This window comes from Mus caroli, chromosome 1 (assembly GCF_900094665.2).
Source record: "Mus caroli chromosome 1, CAROLI_EIJ_v1.1, whole genome shotgun sequence".
NCBI classification, from domain to species: domain Eukaryota; kingdom Metazoa; phylum Chordata; class Mammalia; order Rodentia; family Muridae; genus Mus; species Mus caroli.
Genome location: NC_034570.1, coordinates 152698400 through 152716150, shown reverse-complemented (window position 1 = coordinate 152716150; position 17751 = coordinate 152698400). Strand labels below are relative to the sequence as shown.

The following is a 17751-nucleotide window of genomic DNA, read 5'->3' as shown; positions in this document are numbered from 1 at the left end:
GGGTTTCTATCTCCAGTGTTGCCTCACTTTGGGTTTTCTTTATTGTGTCCTCTTCCCTTTTTAGGTCTAGTATGGTTTTGTTCATTTCCATCACCTATTTGGATGTGTTTTCCTCTTTTTCTTTAAGGACTTGCAACTCTTTAGCAGTGTTCTCCTGTATTTCTTTAAGTGAGTTTTTAAAGTCCTTCTTGATGTCCTCTACCATCACCATGAGATATGCCTTTAAATCCAGGTCTAGCTTTTCGGGTGTGTTGGGGTACCCAGGACTGGCTGGGTTCTGATGATGGTGAGTGGTCTTGGTTTCTGTTAGTAAGATTCTTACTTCTGCCTTTCTCCATCTGGTAATCTCTGGATTCCGTTGTTTTAGTTGTCTCTGGTTAGAGCTTGTTCCTTTCGTGATTCTGTTAGCCTCTACCAGCAGACCTGGGAGACTAGCTCTCTCCTGAGTTTCAGTGGTTGGAGCACTCTCTGCAGGCAAGCTTTCCTCTTGCAGAGAAGGTGCACAGGTTAATGTTGCTCTGACTTGCCTCCTGGCAGAACATAAAGGCCCGAAACAGGGCTTGTCCCAGAAGCTGTTAGCTTCTGTTGTCCACACTCTCACCTGTGCAGACTAGTCTTGGCAGGATCCAGGAACGTAGATGGCTCCTGCAGATGCTCCAGCAAAGCCCTCCCCGGTGGGGTGGACACCTCACCTCTGACAGAGAAGGTGCCCAGATGTCTGGAGCCTGAAACATGGCCTGCCTTAGAAGCTCTGTGGCTCCCGCCTGTCCCAGAAGCTGTTAGCTTCTGTAGTCCACACTCTCACCTGTGCAGACTAGTCTTGGCAGGATCCGGGAACCAAGATGTCTCCCATAGATGTTAGAAATTAATTTTTATTTAATTCTTAAATATTTGTAATTTTCAAAAATTAAGCACTTGCTTTTGTTAACAAACACTTTAAAATCAATTTGATGTTATTATGTGTGTGTGTGTGTGTGTGTGTGTGTGTGTTCGCATGTGTGTGGATAGGAATGAGAAAGAGATCAGTCTCCAGTCAATCTCCTGGAAGAATTTTGTTGCCTTATGAGTAAGAAAATCAAACTAAAGCCATTCAAATAGTTTCCAAGTTATGAAACTCGGTTTGTATAAATGGCTAAGTAAACGCACACTTCCTCATACTCTGCATGATAGGAACTGTTCTTCCACACATCTAATCCTCTGCTCATACCCACTATATCCCCTTCTAGCAACCAACTAAATGGGCCTTTGCTAGCTAGGGGCCACTGGGCACTTGACAAGCCCAATGATTCCGAGTTCAGGAACCACACAGTACAGGGATAACTGTATAATCGCCACCTCTCTTCATTGTAGTTCCTCTGGTACCACTCATCCTTCACTTACTTGCATCTTGGGCCACTCCCTCTCTCTAAGAGGTACCCTCCTTTGAGCCTCTCTTATGTTTCCAAGAGCTTTTGCCCAGTTCCTGGGATAGAACACGAGGTCTCCAGTGTTTCCTTACCCTTTGAACAAATCATCTGTCTTCTCCTGGGTACCTCATACAAATAATGCTAGTGACCCTCCTGTGTTAAGAAAAGAAAGCAAAGTGCTGTTTAAGTATGAAAAAAAATGATGTCACCAATGTGACAACAGTCCCAGAGGCTTTTGAAAACATGCGAGAAACTCCTGTAGGAGTTGGCATTAAAATAAATCTCTAAAATTTTATATAGGCTTTCACTTCAAAATGTCTGCCCAAAATGTCATTTCAATGATTAAGTTTTAAGTCCCTTTTACAGCAAAAGTATTCTTCACTTCATTTTTCTTTGTACAGGAAGCCCATTTGAATATCTCATATGTGAATGGAATAAGTAATACCTTTTGTAGCCACTAAAACAGGAGTGAAGAGGAGGTGACAGACAGCTATATGCTAATGAAACATCAGAGTAGAACTTGATGTGAACTGTAAATACCATGAGTATGGTAGAAAGGAGTTGAAAGACTAAATTAGACTGTGTAGTCTTGGTGAAGGTGGGTTTGGTCACAATGGAATTTGCCATTATTTGTGGTAATTAGCACAGGATCTTGCTGTGTTGTCCCAGTTTTTGTGGAACTCATGGTATAGAGCTGGTTACTCTCAGATACTCCAACCTCTGCTTCCCAATGGTGTGATTACAGATTGCACAGCTAAAAATGAAAATGTCTTAAAGAAAGGGACACAATCTATTAATAAATTAGGATGGGGCCAAATTCTGGGTGTTTTAACAATGTCACCTTAGTTTAGTGGATATTCCTCTACAAATAAAGGAAATCTATTGAAAACAAAGTGCTTCTGAGATGCCAGAGACCAGGAACAGCATAGAAATGGTCAAATAGAAACAGAAATGTTGCCAGTTGTGTGATGAAGGAGATGAGAGAAGAGAGCACACCAGAAAGGCACCGAGCTTCATAAAGAATATGCTGCATGGTAGAAACAAGCAAGTCAGAAAGGGAGGCAGCCTGAGCAGATGGGAGTTAGGAAGAAGAATTTGAGGCCACAGGGCTCAGTGCTGTTAAAAGAAACTTCATGTGAGCCACATATCACTTGTGTTCATCTACCAGTCATCTTCAAAAGAAAAGAAGCAGGAGAAATTATGTTTAGTAATACTCTGATATATTCATTTCAACTTAATATAAAGATTGATGAAATTATAAAATTTTTATTTGTTAAAAGTACTACTGAGATTGTTGATTAAAATTATTACCGGTGGGCTGGAGATATAGCTCATTAGGGAAGAGTACTAGCTGCTCTTACAGAGGACCCAGGTTTAGTTCCCAGAACTAGCAGGGTGGCTTACAACCGTTTATGACTGTAGTTCCAGGGGATCTGATGGTTTTGGCTAGCCTCCATGGCATGCATGTGATAGACAGACATACATGAAGCCACGATACCCATACACATAAAAAAAATTTAAAATAAGCAAGCACATAAGTAATTATTATTCTTATCATGTTATACCAAATCTTCGGAATCAGGTGTCTTCTTTGCATCTACACATATCCCAATTTAACTAGCTACATTTCAAGTGTTTTCATGGCTGCCTGTCATTGGTGGCCATCACATTAGAATTATTAGAATTGACAGGTTGCATACCAAGTTTCTTAATTCGGGTGGTGCTAAGTGTCACTACATTGTAGAAATTATAGTTCTACATATCTCTCCCTCCCCTAGCCTTTTGTTTAAGCTATGTGAGACTGAAGGATTTTGCTGTTGTTGTCTTTGAACCACAGACATACTCATGACATATTGTGTCATTACTTAGTGTTGCTGCTCCATTTAGTTCTGTTTAACTTACAATTTAATTACCCAAGCCAGTCAGAAGAAACTGTCTTTTTTGTCAGTCTTAAGCTGTGTGATTATGAAATAATCTAATACCACGTGCTCAAAACCCTTAGCTAAATCTGCCATTTAATGCTCCTTCTTCAGGGGTGAAGCCTGTACTTTTCTCCTTCCCCTGTCTGCATCTGAATGTTTAACCCCAATGTTTAGAAGCTGATGTAAACTTGCAGGGTTGTCAGTCCTCCCTATAGGCTGAAGAACGCAGTACAAAGTGGGGCCTGCTTCTATAGAACACCAGCCAAGGACATTGTGTTCCATCTTTACAATGAAATACAGATTTCCTATTAAAATAGCCAATCCATCATTTCAAAAGGTTGAATAGGATGGTGCATAAAAAAAATAAAAAAATAAAAACCCAGCTGCTTAAATTTAGGGCATTGAAAAACATCCAATTTAAAAAGAAAAAAAAATGTTCTCTGGGTCTCAAGCGTTTTCATTTGATTATGTATTGGAGAGGGTTTTATTCAATCTAGTCTGGCCTCTTAGAATTCTGCCCTAAAATAGTTTGACAAATGTTTTAAGGAACTTGGACTCTGCCCTGAGACCTCATTTTCTTGAGTTACATATTTTGCTATTTAGCATATCCATGCATTTATGAATAAATTATTAATTTTACACAGGAAATCGTGGAAGGGGCTCACAGTGCTCTGCCCAGGCGTGGTTTTTCTCCTAGGCCTCCTCGGCTCCCACTGAGTCCCTTTTATCTTTTTTTCAATGCTTTGAAGGCTTTGTTTGCCAGGTCGGCCATTTTGTTTTCCAGCCAGAATCATCCAACTTTTGCAGCCTTTCTCTTTTCAAGGTCTTATATTTGTGGTGAAGTACAGAGTCTTTTTGGGGGGAGGGGGACTGCTACTCCGAGATACTCTGCTCATTTTTTTAGGAGCAGAAAATGGCAAGACCAGTGATATCCCCTGCAGTCCAACACTGCACACGCTGTATGCTCCTGAGAGCCACGAGCTCTCAAGCGGCCCATATGCAGTAGGAGCAACCAAGGCCCCGGCAAACATGGGAGCGTGGGGCATGGTTCCCATAGGCACCAATAGATGTGTGTTAGAATTAGAGCTACGAGTAGGCGCTCCACTGCACTGCGGTCTAGTTCTTCCTCATACAGAGGACTACTGTTTAACAAGTGCCGTGCTAAGGTAACCTGCTAATAGGTTTTTACTGGGCTTCCTGATCTGAGTATTTACCTCTTGCCTGTTATATAGGTTGATCAGCATTTATTCATTGTCCCAGGGCCAGCCATCAAAAGTGTTTCTAGTAACTCTTTGGCATTTGGTATGTTTTACCACTGTGGTTTGGTTACACTCACAAACCTTACCTTTCCAATATCCATATTCTTGTCTGTTTTAAAGGAGATGTTATGTTAATTAATATCAATCTACTCCTAGCAGGTTTTTCTTCTCCAGTGAGCCAAAAAGCTCACTGGAGAAGAAAGATCCTTTCTACTGGAGTAGAAAGATCCTTTTGTGGACTTATACTTTATCTTAGACCCAAATGAAGGGAAGGTTTTCTGTGTTTTATCTCAGTATATGGGGTATTTCATACCAGGGTCCTTATGCTTCCACACTCCCCTGCCAATGCTGGCTATCAAAACTGCTTAGGCTGCAAATAAAACCTGAAATGAAATCCATCTGGCATTTCTCATTGAATTAGGACCAGAACATTTTTGTTAAATATTAACAGATGGCTAAATTCTTAATATCAAACTAACATTTCAAAACATCTAAGGGGACCCACATGAGGGGGCAAGGAGAGAGGAGCATGTGTTTTCTCCATCTGAGTCTCCCCTCCCCCACCCCATGTGTTGAGAGTCCCTGGACTCTCCTGTCTCAGATAGCTTGTGTTCCTCAGGAACTGGTGTAAAAGTAGTGTGTGACAGTATCGAGGTAGAGCAATCAAGTGTTATTAAGTGATAGCTGGTTTGGATGGTGTGTTGCCATTGGTGTGATGTTCTATTAACATCCCCTCCTTTCACCTCTGTATCACAGGAGAAAGAAAAGAAATACATGCTTCCCCTGGACAACCTGAAGGTCCGGGATGTGGAGAAGGGCTTCATGTCCAGCAAGCACGTCTTTGCACTCTTCAACACAGAGCAAAGGTAAGACAGTGCAGCAGCTTTTATGTTAAGAGGTTTCCTCTGACTTTTCTTTTTCCAATCAGGATTTCAGGTACCTCAGACTAGCCTGGAATTCATTCTATAGCCAAAGCTGGCCTTGAACTCTTAATCTGCCTGCCTCTACCTCCCGAGTGTTGGGATTACAGGCAAGTGCCACTACACTGGCGTTCCTTAGACTTTGTTTTGTATTTTTAACATCCACCATGGGTTATGGCTTCAAAAGACCCAAACACAAGAGGCAGAAAGATCGTCTAATCCTGGTTTATTTCCTGGTTTCTCAGCAGACACTAAAATCTTGCCAAATCTTTTCCTAAAACTATTTTACTACCTATGGTTCACCATATCAGGGTTTACACTTTACAAACTTACAAATCCTCACTTTTGGGGGTGGGGTTGGGGGAAATAAACAAGTCCCACAGAGGGTTAAAACGATGGAAGGTGTGGGTGACCATTTTGTAAGGTAGGAAACAGTGTCTCCAAGTTCTTTTGACTTTCTTAAGATCACACAGTTCAGACAGACCTGGCCCCAGAGGTAGAGGGTGCTAGGAAATTTGACCTGCTCCCCCTTCCTTGCATATTCCTCATAACACTTTTCTAATCTCACCAATCATTGCTGCTGGAGAGCATCAGGACTAAAGTGCCTACCACTGACTATCACCAGGAGCTGTGGCTGTTCACTAAAACTAATCAGTGGAATTAAACAAATGATACATGGAATTGCACTAAAGTTAGACAAAAATAATGAAGGGGTTGTCTCTATTTTTCTTCAATTGGAAATGTTACAGGAAAAAAAATCTAATTTGTGTAAATTAAGGAGAAGTGAGTCATTAGGTAGCAGGTCTAATTTTAACCCAGGTTCCCAGGCTACATTGTATCTTGATTTAGCAATGAATGAAGAAGTTACTTGATTAGGTTCAGTGAAGAGCCCAGGGTCAATCAGACAGTTAATGAAAACAGCAAAAGCCTTCTTCCTACATTCCCAGTCAGTTGCTCAGAGTGACTCAGAATACAAAAATACTTGGAAAAACCACAAGAACAAGCCATTTAAAGAATCAAGGGGAAAGAAAATTAAATACCACTCTACAATGAAATATTGAAATGGAATTTCCCCCACTGTGGAGGACATGGTGTTATTTGAAAGTCCACTGTGCAGAAGAAAACAAAACAAAGCAAAATAGCAACAAACGCCAAACAGGCAAACACCACTGAAAATGATAACGAATGAAAAGACTGGTCGGAGCAGTCACCATCCTCTGGAGCCGAGCTCAGTGCTCTTCTGGGCTCTTCTTGGGTCCTGAAGAATCTGAAGATCCCACGGGTGTGCTCTGTGGGAATTCTGTCATACCGGAAGTCCAATAAATGGTACCGCTCCGCCCACCCGGAAGGTTCAGTTGTTATTAAAGGGCTTCAAACAGGAAAAAATAGAGCCGTGGGTATTAGAAAGTACAAGAGTCACCAAAGTAAGAACATTCTAGGTTTTGGAAAATCCAGATCTTCTGTCTTCTGGAATCCTTGAACTCTAAGACGATCGTGAGTTCTGTTACTTCTGCAGAGACCTCTGCCAGAACACAGACTCCCCCAAACACTATATTTGCTGTCGGCTTTTGCTTTTAAATCTTAAGCCCTTTGAATGGTTTTTGTGCTGTCTGAGTCTGCCAGGACAGTGCCAATCATAAGCAGGGATTCTCATTCTGTTTCTGATTTCAAAGAGAATAATTTGAAAAGGTTTTTGAAAAACCCTTGATATCCTTTGAGCTCGGTACAGGGGATTCAGTGTACGCTTTCAAACCAAGGCAAATGGATCAATTTTAGCAATACCTTCATCTAGAAGACTATTTGATTTCCCTCCCACCCCCTATAATCTGCTTGTGTGGTGAAACATGCTGTTAGGTTTTTCTAATGGTGAGCCATCCTTGATCTTCTACATTCAAGGTGAAACACATGTACCATGCACTCTGGCCTTAAAATGATGAGTGTTTTATTGAAGCTTTTGCAATTATGCTCATAAGGAAGACTGAGCAGGAAATATTCTTTGTGTACCACCTCTGGTAGCTTTGGGCATCAAGGATCTTAGCCTCATACAATCATATGCCATTAAACCCTAAATTGTTCTTTGTAACAATTTTGTTTAAAACTGGGATTAACCTGTAGATGGATGTTTGATGGAAGTCACGCTAAAACCATCTGGATTTTACATCATAGGGATTTTAGGTGGGTTTTTAAAAATATGTTTATTAAGTCTTAGAGAATTTCATATAAGTGTTTGGTGTATTTTGATCATAGTCTCCCTTTTTACCTCCCCCAACTCCTCCCAGATCCATCCCCTACCTCTCCACTTCCTACCAACATTGTATACTTTAAAAAAAAATAACCCACCAAGTTTAATTTGGTTTTCCCCTATTCAAATGGGTATGGGGCTATCCTCTGGAGCATAGTCAACCTACCAGATGTCACACTTATAAAAGCACCTGGCTGTTCTTCCCCCAAGAAGCCATGAACTGTTAGTAGCTCCTCAGCTGGAGTGGGGGCTAAGGAGCCACCAACACCAAAAGGTGTTTTTGCCAAGTGGATGGTTAACTCTAACTTAATCTATTTATTGTACATTGTAGAGATATTCTATATTTTATATTTTATTTGGATCAGCTTAGGTAAATAACATGTTTTCTAGCAAATTCTCCAATCCATTTATTTTAAAATAAATTACCCCTAAGAATCTTACTGTTCTCTTTTTTTTTAATGTGTCTGAGATTTGGCATCTTTTATCTCTAATATTAAACCTCACCTTTTTTCCTCTCCCTGATCACACTTGTCAGAGTTTTGAATTATTTTCAAAGAAACAGTTCTTGGCTTTCTTATTCTTCATTGCATATATTTTTCTACTTCAATAGTCTCCTTTTTATTTCTGGCCACATATCTTCTTGGTGTTTGTGTTGCCAGCCCTCATTTGTATGTGCAGTTCATCAGCTTGTACCCTTATTGCTGCTTGCCACAAACATCGGTTATAATAATTTCACCAGTCTTCGGTTCTGTTGCTAAGTCTCCTCTATGTCTTCCCTTTTCTTTGAGTTACTCAGAAATGTGTTTTACGTTTTATAACGCATAGAATTTTATTGTTTTGTTGTTGTTTACTTTTAACTTAATTGTGCTGCGGTCAGAGAATGAGGTCTGGCACATTCTGAGTTTTCTTAAGTCTGCCATGCTTGTTTGAAAGCCTGTCTTTACACGTTAGAAGTGGAGGTCTCTGTGTCACGCTTGTTGATGGCATTATCTGGTCTCTGTTGCTACTATCTTGTTTTCATCTTGACTAATTCAAACACTCAACACGTACATTAGGCAGCCACTGTGTAGCCTGTCCCTCTAAGCTTTAAAGCACAACTGAATGAAACAGACAGAAAAGCTTGAAGGCAGAGTAATTCCAGAGAGAACCGACCAGAGAGACAGTTAAATAGTTACAAACAACTACATTTTACCCTCTTTGTTATGAGTGTGAATAGTTTAGCAGGTCTTTCAATTGCCATTTTATGTGTTTTGAGGATAATCCATGCTTATATTCATTAAAACATAGAACTCCTTATATTCACTAAAACATAGAACTCCTAGGGTGGGTGTGGTGGCTCACTGGCCAAGAGTACATACTGCTTTTGTAGGCAACACCCACATCAGGCTGCTCACAACTGCCTGTAACTCCAGCTCTGGGGGACCTAACACCTTATTCTACCCTCCAAGAGCACAGCAGTCATGCGTGCATATTCATACCTAGAGATATGCATATGCCCATTCACATTAAAATAAAAATAAAATCTTAACAAACACACTTAGAATGCCTCGTGGTTTTAAGGAACGGTTCTATAATAGTCTTTCTCATAATGGTCTTTTTTTTATTAGGCTTTGCTCTGTCTGATGTCAATATAGTATATCCTCTGGTTAATTCTTTATCAGTGTGCCTTTTAATTCCTTTTAGTAGCATGTATCTGGATTTCTTTATTTTAAATATAATAAAAATTGTTAGGGGGAGCCTTACTGATTTTAACCTGTTTATATTTTGTAATCATCACTGAGTTATTCGACTTTAATTTGCATGTCATTTTTAGTCTTCACTGTGTCTTGCTATATAGCACCCCCCACTTCCTGACCTCTTAGTTTACTTTTCCCAAGTTTGGTAGTTATACACTGTATTTATTCTCTTTTGCATTTTTTAATACTCTGACATCCCAATCATCTTAAAGTTGTAAGTTAGTCTTCTTATCCTCTTTCTAAAATAACCCAAGACATTTTGATCCCAATACCCCTCTTCTGATTTCCACATTGTTGGTGCCAGGATTTGAATTCTGCCTTGATTTCCCTACTACTTGAGTCAGCAGAGTAGACCACAGATGTAAATGTGACAAGTGCTTACTGGCATGATTACCTTTCTTCTTGCATTAAACCTATGTTTTGGTTTGGTTTCCTTGTTCTCCATGTGGAAGTACAACCCAAAGAAATCCTGTCTGTAGCTGCTAATTAGTGAAAATCCTCAGGGTAGTATTTATTTTCCTCAAAATGTTTTATTTTTGACCTCAGTTTTTTGAGCAGGGCTTTTACCAGATAGTAAACTACAAACTGATCATCGTTCTACCAGATAGAAATAAACAGGACCGAGTCTATCCATTGGGTTGAAGGTGCTTCTCCTGCAGATTCTGCTTCACTCTGGCTCTGGACAGCTGGCTGCCAGCCCATTGGTTGTCCTACTTTAAAGCCAATCTGTATTTTCTTACCAGTTCATGTAAAGATCTCTTTTATCTTTGGTATTCTGAAATTTAAGTAGAATCTGTCTACCTGGATGTATGTTGTTTTGTGTTTGTTCTTTGGGATCTACGGTTCTTCTTAATTCTGAGAGCTCATAGCTTTCTAAAAGTCTGAGATTTCATATTCTTTTGTCTCTTTTCTTCCCCTTCTTGTTTCTCTTTATAAATCCCATCTAGATACATGTTAGAGGATTTTGTCTCCCACTGTCCTGCCATGTATTGAACCCTCCCTTCATGGGTTGCATAGCCCTCTGTGTCTTGTCATAGTTCACTTTTTGGACCCACGTTCTAGTTTCAATGACTCATCTTTGCTCAGGCCATGGTAACTTGCCACTCATCTTTCTTTGGTCGGGGACTAATTTGTTTCAATTTATCCTTTGCCTAAGGATGTGGTCTTTGGAGGGTCCTGGTTCTCACATACGTTCCAAGGTCCTGTTTCCCATCCTTTTGAGGACACTGGCCACCAAACCTTTGGATTTCTAAAATGGATGTCATCCAGTGGCAAAGCAGAAAAAGAGCTGCTTTCCTTTTTGTAGGGTGAGATTTTCATTGTCATGAGATTTATAGAAACACAAAGCTGTTTTCCTGACTTCCAGTAGGGTTAAGGGCTGCTGTGACATGGAAGGCCAGTCTGAACTTCAGGGTACACACAGACCATTAGGAAAGATGACTGGTCCCTCATTCTCTTGTTTCCTACATTTCTATTCTGTTACCTTTTTCAGAGTGGCCTTTAAGCAATTCTTCACTGTCAGGTGGGTGTGTCTGTATTGGTACTCTAAATGAAATAGAGTATGTGATTATGTTTTGATGACATTTGCATAGAACAATTGAGTGTTCTATAGATCCACTTCCCACTCCTAAGTTTAAAAAAAAAAAACAGGAAAAAATGTAGTCTCATTAAGAAACCATTTAGTACATGAAACCAATGGACTGCCGTGTTTCTGGTCACATTTTAACAAGAGTAAATGACAGTGTGTACTCCACTCTGGCACTTACAGGGCAGTGCTGGTACACAGGATGGACCCACAATCAACACCATCAGCATCACAGCCATGGCTCCCACCCTGAAGGGATATAGAGGAAACAGAAAAGACTGTCCTAAAGAGGAAGTAGCATAGGTCAAAGCAGTTGATGGGAAATGCTGACTAATCCGTTGCCCACCTTTTCTGGATAGGAAGAAGCTAAACTCAGAGGAAAGGGAAGCACACATGACCAGACATCAACATTCCTCCATTGTCTCTAAGGAGTTTGTGATTGACTTGGGCCTACCTTGTAGGCAGGCATCTGGTCTGTGATGCTCCAAATGAAGCAGAAGCTGTGTATTTACTAGAGTCATCTTCATAGATAACTCTTGTCGGCCACTGCTCAGTCATCTTCCCCCAGTGTATTGAAGCTGTACTGCCAAGTTTGCTTCCTTCTGAACCAAGACCTCACAGCAACGAGAGTGTTCCTTTTCTTTGTCTTTAGATGAATAACTTGGCTAATCTGGAAAAAGGTCTTCTAAGCATCTCTCTTGTTTTCTATTCTTTTACCCCTGTCTTCCGCAACAGCAGACCCACAGAGGCTCAGGGTTAGGAGGCCCCTTGGAATGTCAGAGTTGGCGACAGAGTAGGTATGATAAAATATCATGACTTCCTGGAGTTCCCTGGGGCTTTAGGGATAAGCTTGCTTGTCCTCTTTTCTTCCTCATTAGGTGAAAGACCTAACATCCATATTAAGATGCTCTGTGATAAGGGAACCATACCCCAGGTCCAATATCTTCTTGCTGCTTCTGACACTGTCATTTAAATGTTGGCCATGGGGGAATGAACTAGAATCCCATCAATGCCTTAACCAGACTTGTCCATGAAGGAAAACAGTGAAAAGCTTTTATCTTCTGGTCTGAGCTCTGCAGTTGGCTCTCAGGTCTTACACATTTTCATGAAATGCTTTTAGTCTCAGTTTTAAAGCCCTGTGTGGAGCTGACCCACCACCTTCCTGCTTACAGAGTTCCTGAAAATAAACGCCTTAGCCCTTGCTGTTTGTGTTGTGGCGTGATGGCTAGGAGCTCGCTCACTTGTTCTTTCAGCTTTCCACTATAAAGTTTGAAACTGTTTCTCTGTGGTCCCACGCCATCAGGTATGGGGGAATTGATACCTTTAACATCCCTTTTTAAAAAGCCTCCGGTGTCCTAGTGAATTAATATGATCTTTATGAGTAGGCCGAGCAGATTTTAGAGCCACTCTAAACAGGGCTCCAGTGCTAGGAGTTTTTATAAATGGAAGGGTTTGTTTCTGGTTGCAGTGACTTCAGTGAGCAAAATTCACACCCAGGCTGGTTTAATCTTCCTAAGATGCAGGTAAGAACATGTAGTTCCCAGACATCCTGTGGCTCTTTCAAGCATGCCATCTCAAATACCTGGGGTCTAGACTCACCTGGTGCTTCACAGAACTTTGCTCTCTCCTTTACTGCCCGGCCATACATTACAAGTTAAATCTGAGTAAGAGGATTCCTGAACTTCACTGCAGCATGCTCTAAACTGTGCATTGGAATGTCCCCCGGGTTTTATTCCATTTGATTTTGCTAGGAATGCCACGCTTCCTCTCAGGGGGGAGTGTGTCTGCATAATGGCCTCACTGTGCTGGTCTTTGCCCTCCCCAGACAGGCCTTCAGCTTGAAGGTCATGCTAAGGCCCATTTGGTCCCAGGTATGTCAGCTTTGGTAGCCAGATGAGATCCATTTCTGTCTAAGGGGTTGGTAGGGCAACCACAGGGCATTTTCTGAACACTCCTTGGGGTTGTCAAGCTTTGTTTTCTTTTAAAATAAGGCATTCTTTCTTTGACACTGCTTTGTAGCTTGAGTTCAGGATATGGTTTGTTAATAATAACACCGAGTATTTCCATTCAAATTTCCCCCACCCCTTGCTTTTCCTATAGAAAGTGATTTTTTAGGATGTCTCGTTGTTCCACCTTGTCCCCAGCTCATTGCTGACACTCAATAAATGTCAAAGAATGTTGTCCTGTGGTTAACCGCATGCTCTTTAGGTGTTCTGAAAAGAATAGGCCTTTCTTCTCATTGTTGGATGGTGTGTTTTTCCACTTGTTAGTTGAAAATGAAGTTGGGGTCAGGTTTACCCCATTTTATACCTTCATGGCTGTGTTTCCTATATTAAGCATGCTTCATGCTTAAGTTCCTTGTGAAAATGCTAAATTAAACAAATATGCTGGGCAAAAAAAAAAAAAACCAATGCCAGCCCTAAAAGGTTATGATCCACATGGACATGGTTGAATGTCTGTTCAAGAGGAATCAGGGACTCTTCTTCAAGTCAGGAGGGCAAATGCTCATGGTTACTGGAATCTTCAGAGGTCAACACATATTCCTCTGGACTAGGAAGTGAGCTATTACAAAGGAATCCAGTTCAGTTATGCTTATGTAAGGAACATAAATAATACACCTGGTGAAATATTTTTTTTATTTCACTGTTCTTGAATGTCTGCTGGAAGATAAATTAATTTGAGAGTAGAAACTCTTAATAACCCTCAATATTATACAAAACACATGGGTTATAAAGATCCATATAGTTCCTTGTACTCCTTCTCTAACTTCATGGCTTTTCCCAAGCTCGGAACACACACACACACACACACACACACACACACTATGTTTAAGTTGCAAGTGGAAATGCTAAATTAAACAAATATGCTGGCCAAAGAATGATACCCAATGCCAGCCCTAAAAGATTGTGTTCCACATGGATGTGGAAAATATATTAGAATATATATTAAAATCATATATATACATATATATACACATATATGCGTCTGTATACATATATATGTGTATACACACATATATATACATGAGAGAGAGAGAGAGAGAGTCAAGTATGAGACCATTTGGCCTCTGATGTCTCTTTCAGGAGAGAACACTAGTACACTACTGGTAGTAGTCAGGTTTCAGATGTATCCCTAGAAGAAATATAAATAATATGTATAAGAGCTGGAGAGCCTGAGTAGATGTTTTAGCTTGTGACACTTTTTTTCTGATTTTAAGACAAACAACATGATAAAGTAATTTAAATAGTGTTATAGATTTTGTAACTACCTTCACCTCCATTGAAAGGCTGACCATTGATTTGATCCTAGAGTTTTGAACATTTTAATCCTTGGCCATTTGGGAGTTCAAGAGCATGAAGGAATTAATGGATGAGTGCTGTACAGTCCTTTCCTGTTAGATGGAGAAGATACAAATGTTGCTACTTGCTAATAAAGAAGAATTCTGTAGGTCAAAAGTCAGAACTTGGGCTGGTGAGATGGCTCAGTGGGTAAGAGCACCCGACTGCTCTTCCAGGGGTCCAGAGTTCAAATCCCAGCAACCACATGGTGGCTCACAACCATCCGTAATGAGATCTGGCGCCCTCTTCTGGATTGTCTGAGGACAGCTACAGTGTACTTACATATAATAAATAAATAAATCTTTAAAAAAAAAAAAAAAGTCAGAACTCTAGAAGCCAGAACCTCAGACCCCAGTACACTGAAAATAGCAATGTTGCTCTATACTCTGATAGGAAGTATTATAATTTGAAGAATTATAATCTTTAAATGAAGAATTTGGGCATTTTCAGTTACATGCCATAGAACTGATATTTAAACCCAAACAAAATTCTAAGATGGTACCTTTAAAAAAATTCCTCGAAGTATATAAGATGTGTTATATAAATTGTCTCAATCCTGTTCCTATCATTTTACTGCTATTACTCAAAAATGCTCTGTAAATATTAACATCTAGATGATGAAATATAAAAATTCCTCTTTACTCTAACCCAGTACCAAACCTAAGGTTTTATTTTCTCACCTCTCTCCTTGTGCCCGCCCCCGACAGTGACTGGGATTGAATCCAGAGCCCTGTACACGTTAGGCAAATGCTCTACCACTGAGCAACTCTTCCAGCCCTGAGGTTTTCTTCTGTCTTTAGAAGTTTTAAAGTTTTAGGAGATACCCAAAAGACAGACTTTTCCTTCTCTCATCCTAAGCTTTCCCTTCTCTTCTCTTCTGTGACAGTCAAGTTCACATGAGGCAGGTGGTTTTGCAGACTGTCAGGCTGTGGATGTTGTAAGTGGTCACAATTTTACTCTGTCAGCCTAGAAAGATGAATGCTATGTTTTCTCTTGGTGGGAGTTAGTAATGGTATGGATGGGAGTTTATAGTGGTATAAGCCATCATCCCTTCAAGCAGTCTGTGTATTTACTCCACCCCACCCACACTCAACACAACCGAGGTCACGTGGACTCCGGTCCTGTGCACTATCATAGTTTCCCAGGTTTTGCTACTTCAAAGATTCCCGGTATGAGTGTCTCCAGTTGTGAAACTACATCATTAGGAAATTCTACGTGCAGCAGGGGTGGGAGGAAGAGGTTTCAAAGGGAGCCATCAGAGAGGGGAGAGAACCAACATTAACTGCCCACTTGATAGATTTGGTTTACCAGCTAACCTAAGACAAAAGTCAGATAGGATCTTGTGTTATTTTTGTGAGCCAAGGCAGTGGCAACTGATTTCACAGCTAAGATAAACCCTCATGAGAAGCTCCAAACTGCTTGAGTGTGAAATGCTCGTGGCTTGAAGCGATCAATTTAAATTCTTCTCTTCCTGTTTTTAAAATTAAAGCCTGAAATAAAATAGGAATATGATCTTCTACATAATAACTGTTTCCGCCTTTACTGGAGATGGGAGGGGGTAGTAAGTTTGTACTTTAGGGCTTTTCAAAATGTCATCAGAATGCTTTAGAAGGATTCTTTGTGCCCGAGACACCTATGAGTAGTCTGTATCTATTTTTTCTAGGGAATTAAACATTGTTTTCCTCCACAGCCATTCCTGTTTCAAACAAAAGAACTGATAGAATCAAACCAGCAACTTAGAATCAGTCTGTTTCTCCCAAGGACTTAGAATGGACTTGTTCCTTAAGCTGCTGGAACCCCAGTAGGGTTTGGGTCAGGGTCTGAGGTGCTAACTGAACCTCAGAGGGTTTTCTTCTGAAGGCTGTGGTAATGAATGAGCCCAACATGGCTGTGTGAAGTTCAAGGACAACAACAAATTATGTCCTTCACAGCAAGTTTGCTTTTCTTCTATTGTTTCAGAACACACTGCCCTCTCCCCACCTCAAGTACCCCCTCTATCCCCAACTCTGCCCTCTTCTTCAGAACAACATTGTGACTTGGGACTGGAGTATGTCTCCACTTAAGAAGCATAAAGCACCAGCCAATGTTTATTAATGATAGGGGAACAATTACTACTTGTACGCATGCTACAGACCAGTATACGGATGGTTCTAAAATACAGACCTGACATGGCCGATGTCTCTGGAGGCTTCCTTTGAGAGAATTTCCAGCAGAGAATCGTCCCTTGAAAGAAATGGATACAGAAGGACCAGTCTTTAAACACGTGACTGTTCATGAATAACAATGAATTCCTAATATTTGTTAAAGATTTAGCCAGGCTGCCTCTTCCTCCTCCTCCTCTTCCTCTTCCTCTTCTTCCTTCTCTTCTTTTTATTGAAAACCCATGACTCATTCTAAAGGAAAAGAAATGTCAGGGGAAGGGAGTTGCAGGTGACCCCCACTGACTCTCCTGACTCATCTTGGAGACTTCCGTTTTAAATAATAAGTCTACATCCTGGCCATTTGTGAGAAGGGTAGATTTCAAAGAACTTCTGTACAGGATCTTCCATTCAGGCAGTGTGGGGTTTGCTGCAGCAGGGCATCCGCAGACTGAAGCCACCAGTGAGGTGGCTGAGGAGTCAAGGTGTTTGAGTTGGTGCTCTGGGCAAAGTTAATGGTAAGATTCAAAACATTCCCCGAGCTGGGTCAAGCCTGAAGGAATTTTTTTTTTTTTTTTTTTGAGGCCCAAGTTCTTTGGTAATCTTGAAGGCCTCCCAACTAAGGGCATGTTTTAGTGACAATTGGAATAAGTGGGTTTTAAAGATGACCTGCAGAATATTGTCAAACAGTCTTCCTGTCAATGAGAAGGAAGTGGGGCCAAACAGAGGAATAAGCACAAAACACCCAAGGAGGATTATTCTTCAAGACTACTGCCATGTAAATCCAATGACAGGTGAATAATGGGCTCATGGCCCCTTCTGGCGTTTCCCCTGCTTTCCAGTGTGGCCATGTATTGTCCTGGCAGACACTTGCCTAGGACTCGCCAGTGTAAAAAGAATAAACAGGCTTCAGTTCAGAGTTATGGAGGTGTGGGGATAACTGGGCAACCCCCCTCATCCCCCAGTAAAGTATTCATTGTAAGCCCAACTTTACAAACAGCAGTTTGCAAGCCATGGTTCTTTTCCATGAGTTAACATTTCATATGCAATCTATTTTATTTTCTGTCAGCTACTTTATAGTGGAGTCAACATATCCATAAACAACGTTCTTAGAGACTATACCTTCTGAGAAAAAAAAAATACTATGGAAATCCCAACCATATATCTCGCTTAAATGATAGACTTCTGCTTCAGTTTGCTGAATT

At 40.7% G+C, this 17751-nt stretch overlaps 1 protein-coding gene across 6 annotated transcripts in view; it reads left to right on the top strand.

The window, feature by feature from the left end:
• Dnm3 (dynamin 3) overlaps positions 1–17751 on the top strand; it is a 462213-nt gene that overhangs the window by 324654 nt on the left and 119808 nt on the right. For all 6 annotated transcript variants that reach the window (XM_029478106.1, XM_029478097.1, XM_029478095.1 and 3 more), the window contains one exon: positions 5344–5453. In XM_029478106.1, coding sequence (XP_029333966.1) covers positions 5344–5453 — 110 coding nt within the window. The remainder of the gene's footprint in view (positions 1–5343; positions 5454–17751) is intronic.